At 51.9% G+C, this 8,170-nt stretch overlaps 1 protein-coding gene across 1 annotated transcript; it reads left to right on the forward strand.

Annotated features, from left to right (window-relative positions):
• The first annotated feature begins 4,334 nt into the window (after nt 1-4,334).
• Nucleotides 4,335-5,817, forward strand: LOC128782089 (inositol 1,4,5-trisphosphate receptor-interacting protein-like 1). The gene is made up of 3 exons (XM_053932223.1): nt 4,335-4,346; nt 4,588-4,917; nt 5,129-5,817. The coding sequence occupies exons 2-3, from the start codon at nt 4,591-4,593 to the stop codon at nt 5,714-5,716; spliced, it is 915 nt and encodes a 304-aa protein (XP_053788198.1). The 5' UTR covers nt 4,335-4,346; nt 4,588-4,590; the 3' UTR covers nt 5,717-5,817.
• The last annotated feature ends 2,353 nt before the right edge of the window (nt 5,818-8,170 follow it).

The following is an 8,170-nucleotide window of genomic DNA, read 5'->3' on the forward strand; positions in this document are numbered from 1 at the left end:
CCTGGAAATCTGCCGGCAGAGGAGAAAGAGAAGGGGGGGGAATGCCCAGCGTGGGAAGCAGAACGCCGGACTGAGATATCAGCCGTCCAGGGAGTCTGAACTTTTAACCCTTTCCAGGAAATGAGGGCTTTTTAAAAGTATTACTCCTCCTTGATTTGTAGTGGAAGAGAGATAGTCCGGGACCTGAGATGTTAGAAGAAGAAATATTTAAGTGAGAGGAGATGATGAAGTAGCTTTTAGCTGGACTTTTCTTATTAGCCATGGACTGAACCAAATTCTCCTGCAATAGAGACTGCATTTTACAGGGATGCAGTGGTGACCCAGGGAGACCTGTTTCAGCTTTGAACAGCACAAGAATAGCAATAAACGAAGAGAGCTAAAGAGGGAATGGTGATACCCTCTGTCTTCGGGAAGAAGATGAGTCCTGTTTTTAGACCCCTCGGCCCCAGGGGAAAATGGGGGGGACTGTAGTCCCAGGATGAGAAACTGAACTGTTATATCTTTAGGTCCGTGGCAAAGCATCCTTAAAAGAGCCCTACGAGCAGTCTGTCCATGCACGGTGGTGAGAGCGCTGTGACATGGAATGGAGAGTGTCACACTGGCAGATTTTTTCTTCCAGGCGGTGGCCATGTGTAACAGGGAAACACAGGGTGGCAGCTGTGTTTCCTGGCGGGTCTGTGGTGCAAGAGAGACTTCTCTCTCCCTTGATAGTTTAAGTATAGATTACCTGAAAGGTGGTAATTTGATCAAGAATCCCGAGTGATGTTTCATGGCTGGGTGTTTTTAGAATTGGGAAGAGGAGGGGTGGTTTAAAAGGTCTTCATCCTAGATTTAGTTTATGTGTTTTCTGTATTAGTAGTAGTTTAATAAAGTTTTTTTCCTTTGCTATTAAGCTTGGGCCTGCTCTGCTCTGTTCCTAATAACATCTCACAGCATTTATTTAGAAAAGGTGCATTTTCATGGGGACGCTGGCATTGCACCAGTGTCCAACCATGACAACTGGGCACAGGCTCAGGGGGCTTGTGGCATCCACTGAGCTGTGGCGTGTTGCTGTCTGGTTGGTGGCTTCAGACAAAGCTCCCATGTTGGGGAAGATGAAATAGCGAGGCCCTATAAATATGATGGCCTGGCAAAAGAATCAGAGAATACAGATATCGAGATGAAAACAAGGTTTGAAATACCAAAACTTCATTACTGAGCATCCCGAAAACAATAATACAGCCAAGCTGAAAGCAATCCCCCCTTCTGATAGATCCTAAGGTCAAATGGAATGTTCTGTATCACCCCCCAATGTATGGTTCATCCCATACCTGTAACCCTCCCCTGAAGTATCAGGTGTCTGTAACCCCATTGGCCCAAGTCCTGTCCCAGCCCACCTTGAAGCCCCCTGATAAGGTGTGGCCAAGGGACCGGACACTCTCTCTTGGACCTTCCTGCTGGGACACCCACCTGGCACCATCTCTCTCTCTCTCTCTCTCTCTCCCCACACTCTCCCCGGGCCTGCCACGAGTTGCGGCTAGCAACTCTAAGCAGGGTCCTTCATCCTTTACAATAAACCATATGCTCTAAAGACCGGGCCTCAGAGATCCTTCGTTACCACCCATCCAAACCGTCCTGGAGTCCAGCAGTCCCCGCACTCCCACCAGGGTCTCCATGGCTGCAGCTGCTTGGCACAGCAGGCTGAGCTCAGCAAGCACCACGAGCAGCTCTCCATGAGCCCAGACAAAAGCCACTCTGAGACCGAGCTTGCCCCAATATAAACACTGGGTGTCTTGAAGTCACAGTGCATCCTCTGGTGACATCGGAGTCATCCAGTGAGGTCATCCCATTGTGCCAACTGTGACCGCCATGTTCATCTCACAATCTGTGAGTTACAAGAAATTCCTTGCTTCCTCAGTCTTTGCGCTGCAGTACGTAGACTGAAAGAGATACAAAAGACTGAGAAATCTCCAGCTGCCTGACCAAAAAACTGGGCAATGTTGACACTGAGAACAGTTGTCCTGATGGCAGGTCTGCACAACAAATGGACAATATTCCTGCAGTCTATTGGCTTCTTGACATGGAGATTCTGTAAAACAACTACCACAGGCAGTCACACTGAATCATTCCCTCAGAACATTCTGTGTGAATGCTCTTGGAACCCATGCCATTAGTCAAATGTTGGCATTTCACAGCTGAGTTACATAGTATGTGCAAATTCTTTATTTTCTTTGTCCTGAGGCTTGCAAGTATTTGCTGGTCCTTTTTTTTACAAGGCACCGCATATTTTATACAGTTTCTTTATGTGTTTTAGAAATGCAACAGAGTTCTATAATTTCTCTCTTTGACTTGGAGCAACTAAATAAATATAACAAGTTCTGATTTTTTTTTTTGTTTGCTTTTTCCACGATGGTTTAATCCTCTCACGTTGTTGAAACCCTATTGTATTCCTTTATAATTTTACGGTAACTTTGCCATAATCTTAAGCTGTCCAATTTCTAAGAATGATCAACAGTCCAGTGCAGTATTTCTGACTCCTACCAGGCAGAGCTGTTGCACAGACACATCTGTTGGCTATGAAAACTTCACTAAGAAGTTGTGTGTGCAGAGCTAGAATTGTTTTTACAATGTACACATTACTTCTCGTGGTCTGAAAATGAAATTTATCCACTCTGTACTCTCTCTAAGAAACAATTTTTGCAACACTTGTGAATAATAATTAGTATTAAGTCAATAACTAATATTAGGCTAATTGCAAACATAGCTTAGTAACAGCAATGAACCCTCTCTTTGTTTTCCTTCATTTTAAACTAAAGAAATTTCTGGACCCCAAATTATGCTCCAGTTACAACTCATATTTGTCAATGCATTTGATTAAAAATTTAGATCTCAGCAGTGCCTATTCCCCTGAGTTTCACATGAATCTAATATCTTCTATTGTGATAAAAAAGAAGCAGTTGTTGTGAGTCATGTTTCTTGTGTCTGTTGTGAATGCCAAGAAAATGCAATCTTTGCTCTTCTGACACAGCTCTCTCTGTTCATGATGTGGGACAGCACGAGTGCTGATGTGCAGGAGTTCCTGCTGATGGAAGGGACAGGGATGAGGATGCAGCAGGCACAGTGCCAGGCTGCAGAGGGATGAGCTCTGACAGTGGCACTGAAGGAGAAGAGTTTCCAGGCAGGACAGAAAATGCCTCTTTGTTTGACGTCTTCTTTCAGTGCTGCTCAGAATGTAGTCTGGAGCAAGCTGGGAACACCAGAGCACGGAGCCCTTTCCAGGCAGGGCTGTGTCAGCAGAAGGGGCAGAGGGAGCCCAGCAGGGATGAGACACAAACCAGCAGGGGACTGAGGAGCCCCTGTGGTGGCAGTGAGCAGCTCTGGGCTCTGGTCACTGCTCATGGCATTTTCTTATTGAGCCATCTCTGAGGTCTTCTCTTGTGTTCTGTATTTCTAAGTGCCTGCCTTCTTGGTGTTGGTTGTCTCCTACAACTTTATTTCTCCAAATTACTGGAAGTTTTAAGTTACACTGGACAGGAAATGTTGTGAAAAAAAGTAATTTTATATTCCCTTAAGATAATTCTAAATTTTAAGAAATGTTTAACTATGAATAAACCTGAAATGAGGGGATTTTTTTGGGAAAGCGGGAGTGTTCTTCCCAGGAATGTACCATTCCTATGCTTTAACTCAGGTCAGGTGAGGAACTATCCAAAGGCTGGAACCACTTGAGTGTTACTCCCAGAATCATGTGTGCTGCCAAGAATGAACTTCAGCAGTCTCATATCTAAGTGTGCAGAGTTGGTGCAATCCCCAACACTCAGAAGGTGTTGATTTGCCCTTTGTTTGCTGCTGGGTTCTTCAGCCAAATTCTACAACTCTCAGACATGAGGCTGTAGCTGGATGAGGACGGATTTCTTCTCCAAAGAAACAAGGGACAGGAGGAGAGGAAATGTGCTCAAGGTACAGCAGGTGAGGTTTGGGTTCACCTGGAGGGCAGTCAGGAGTGGTGAGCACTGGAAGATCCAGCTCCAGTCCCCATCCATGTCCCTTTCAGGGATGGCTTTAGGGTGCCTGCAGCCTGGATCCAGAGCGTCCTGGGGGGCTCCTGTGGCTGGCTTTGCACTCAGGGTGAGGATGCCCAGGAGCCGCTGAGGCTGGCAGTGGGGACCAAGGCTGGGGCTTGTGGGCGGGACGTGTGGCTCTGGGGCTGTGACATGCCAGGGCATGGGTCACAGTGGCAGCTGTGAGCAGGGGCGCAGCCAGCTTGGCAGCTGAGTGACATGGTTATGCTGGCTGTGACATCACAGAGGGCAGGTCATGCTGGCACCTGTGTCCAGGGGCAGCACGGGGCAGTTGGATTCTGGCAGCCAGTGAGTGCACACACAGGGGGAATGCTGGGCTGGATGGGGGCTGGGAAAGATGCCCTGGGGGTTTAAGGCCAGAATGACAGCTGGGACCCTCAGGGCAGGGCACTGTCCTCAGGGCTGGGGCAAGAGGGGCTTGGGCCTGTCAGCGTGGCAGGTGCCCAGAGAGGCTCTGGGGACATTCCAGGTGCCACCAGCCCCCTGCTCCCTCCCAGCCAGATGTGCTGAGACCCCTTCCTCCCACCAGGCCATGTCTCCAACAGTGGCTTTCATCCTGGCCCTGTTAGCCACCCCCGCTGGGCTGAAGGTGAACATAAGAATTGATAAGGGTGAAGTTAAACGGATGCTGGAGCGTGAGGAATATTTGCACCAGGAGATGATTCGGCTCCTGCAGGATATTGAGGGGAACAGTGGCATCATGGAAACCCTGCTCTGCTCTGCACTGGAAAAGCAGTGGCTTCTTTGGGTCAGTGCAGCAGCCCTGGTTCTGGTTCTTGCTACGGGCTGCTGTCTGGTCAGGAGAAGAAAGCGTGGCTCTGCCAGCAGGAGGAGGCAGGAGGGATCCAGCATGGAGGAGGTCAGTGAGCATAAGAAGATCGAGGGTGCAGGCAGGGCTGGCAGCACTTTGGCTGTGCCCAGCCCATCACCAATGGGCACATCCAGGATAAGGCTGGAGCGGGCTGTGAGCAGCCTGATCTAGTTGAGAATGTCCCTGCTCGTTGCTGTGGGGTCACACTGGACGGTCCTTAAAGGTCACTCCCAAGCTCTGCTGTTCTCTGGTTCTGCAGCAGGGCCTGCCCAGCGCGAAGGTGCTACAGGAGCTGGTGGAGGAGCTCCTTGGTGTCTGCCGAGTGCTCTCCCGGAGGAACTTCATGCCGGAGCTGCACCCAGCCACTGGGACGGACACCGGCCCTGCAGCCTGCAGCATCCAGGAGAGCAGCAGCACCTACCGCACGCTGGTCATCCTGCGGCCACCGCCCGGCCACTCCTTCAGCCCGGAGAGCACGAAGTGGCTGCCAGCCCGGCGCATCCGTGTGGCGCTGGAGTGCCTGTGCTCCGGGGATCAGCTGCTGGGGCACACGTGCTTTCTCCACGCCTCTGGTGGCCAGCTGCCCAGGGATCAGGAGTGGTACCTGATGGACACCCTCTGCACGGGCTCCTCCTTGGACCCAGAGAAAGTCATCTGCTGGGTGCAAACATTGGTGGCGTCGGCCTGGCTGCTCCTGCCGCACTCGCGCCACTGCCGGCTCACGGCGCTGCCCTCCGGCAAATCCTGCAGCTTCCGGCTGAGCGGCGCCTCTGGCCAGCACTGCAGCATCGAGATGGCTCTGGCCGTGCAGCGAGGCAGCTCAGGTGCCTACCTGAGCCTTGAGTAGGCAGCAGCCGGCTCTGCCAGCAGCACCGGCTGGGCCAGAGAGCTGCCACCTCTCTTTACGAAATTCCTCCCAAGCTTTACAATAAATGGGATGAAATTTTAGTCCTTCTGTAATGATCTCTTTTTGGTTTTGTTTTAATAAACTGGAGAATTTGTGGCAACTTTTGCAAACAGGTGGAAGAATTTGTAATTTTTTTTAGACTAGACTCTATCACTATCTTTTAACTCTTTTAATTCCCATGGCTGAGGGAGCTTTTGTTGCAGCTCTGGAAAGGGCTCTGGGGGCCATTGTCTGAGGATGGAGATCAGGGTTCAGGGAAAAGAAGCAAAGGGCTCAAGGCGAAGGCAGAGCAAGCAGAGCTGCCACAGCGCGGCACAGAAAGAGCCTCATCTCCTTCTCATCAGCCTACGCTGTGTGCACTGCTGTTTGTGGTGCAGGTGGCTCCTCTTACTGCGGGGCTCCAGGTTGTCGGGGCCAGGGGCCCTCCCTTTTTGGAAGCACTGGAGCCTCATAGGCGAGCGGCTCCTGCCGCAGCCAGATGGGGAGAGGCTGTGGCTGCGGCCCTGGGCACGGCGAGCTGCTGCCATGGCCGGCTCCTGTTGCGTCTCCCTGTGGGTATGGACACGGCTGAGGGCTGTCCGGGAGCCGCAGCAGGGCCGGCTGCTTTCTGTGCGTCCACAGCGTGGCCAGCCAGGCTGCTGCTCTCTGCAGCCTCTGCCCACCACCTGCCACGTGAATCTGTGCAGTGCTGGGGATCCCTGTGCCCCGGGGAGCAGCTGCTGGGGCACACATGCTTTGTCCACACCTCTGGTGCCAGCTGTTACTGCGTACTAGCTAGTTTGTGATAAGGCAAATTAACATGCCCCTGTCTTGACTCACTGCGGTGTGCCTCGAAGCTTGGGGTGCAGGTCCAGGTGGAGCTGCCACAGGTGCCCAGATCTTGGTGGTAGCAAATATTCGAACAAGAGCTTTGAAGGCTGAAGTGGAGCAGGGTTCTGTGGAGACCCTGGGAGCATCCCTTGGGTGGGGGAGACACAAGAAGCTTCCCTCAGAAAGCTGTTAAGACCCCATTGGCTCCTTCCCCTGTTCCTGTGTCCCTGAGACTCTCCCTCCCTATTCCCTGATTGGCCCTTATCTTTGTACTGCCCCAAGACCAGGGTCACCCTCGGCCCCTTGGAAGAGAATAACCAGGACCCTCCACATGTGTATGCCTGGAGACTCTGAACATCTCACCACGTGGCTGAATTGAACATCTGTGGATACCATGCAAAGGCCCTTTTTGCTTCTTTACCTTGGACTTTACTACCAGAAATTCAGGCTGCAACAGGGTTCCATGTGGGGCTAGGCCATGACGAGTAGGAGGGCCGTTGTTGTGGTTCATATTTATTTTTATTAGTTTGCTGTTAAATGTTTCATTCTGTTATCCCCCCACATTTTCCCCAGGGTGGTTCATCCCTGAATAGTACCTCTAGTCATTCCCCAGCCTCTGTTCCAGTTCCTTTCCTGCCTGTCTAGGTAACCCAGCTCCTTTTTCTTGAACCTGAACCTTCCATGCCACTCTCCCTGTGGGCCAATCCCTGATTGTGACCCACCCTTGGAACTCCACTAAAGCATGACACCCCCTTTGGCCCATGTGACCTGCCCTCTACCTCCCTCCTACCCTGACTGGCTTTAGACTGTTGATGTAACTCCCTCACTCCTCCCCTTGATACTCCCTATTAGTTGCTCTTTTGTGTCCACCCTCTGATTTGTTAGTGTATTTAATACTGTGCACACTGGTGCTCAGGCTGCTGTTGTCCTGCACCCTTCACCTGGAATAAACCCTTCCCTGTGGAACCTCAGAACAGAGAGCATTCTCCTTTCTCCTTTGCCCAGTCCCTGTCGCCGCCTGACATCTTGCATCATAGAGCAAGCAGCACTTCAGGTTCAGCTGCAGACAGAATGCAGTCCCCACCTGTTCCCAACTCCTGGCACAGCACCGGAGTGTCCTGTGAGCTAGCCTGGGCTCTGGTGGGCTGTGTCAGGCTGCTGTGGTATGCCTCGAAGCCTAGGGTGTGGGCCTGGGTGGAGCAGCTACAGGTGCAGAGATCTTGGTGGTTGTAGCACATATTCAAACGAGAGCTTTGAAGGCTGAAGTGGAGCAAGGTTCCACATGGGGCTAGGCTGTGGCAAGTAGGACGGCGGCTGCAGTGCCCTTCGAAGCCTGGGGTGTGGCCCTGGGTGGAGTCGCCGCAGACAGCTACCCATGGATCAGGATTGGTACCTGCTGGACACCCCATGCACATCCTTTGATGCAGAGAAAGTCACCTGCTGGGTGCAAACATTGGTGGCGTCGGCCCGGCTGCTTCTGCTGCACTCATGCCACTGCCGGCTCACGGCGCTGCCCTCCGGCAAATCCTGCAGCTTCCGGCTGAGTGGCGCCTCTGGCCAGCACTGCAGCATCGAGATGGCTCT

This window comes from Vidua chalybeata, chromosome Z, assembly GCF_026979565.1.
Source record: "Vidua chalybeata isolate OUT-0048 chromosome Z, bVidCha1 merged haplotype, whole genome shotgun sequence".
Classification (NCBI taxonomy): domain Eukaryota; kingdom Metazoa; phylum Chordata; class Aves; order Passeriformes; family Viduidae; genus Vidua; species Vidua chalybeata.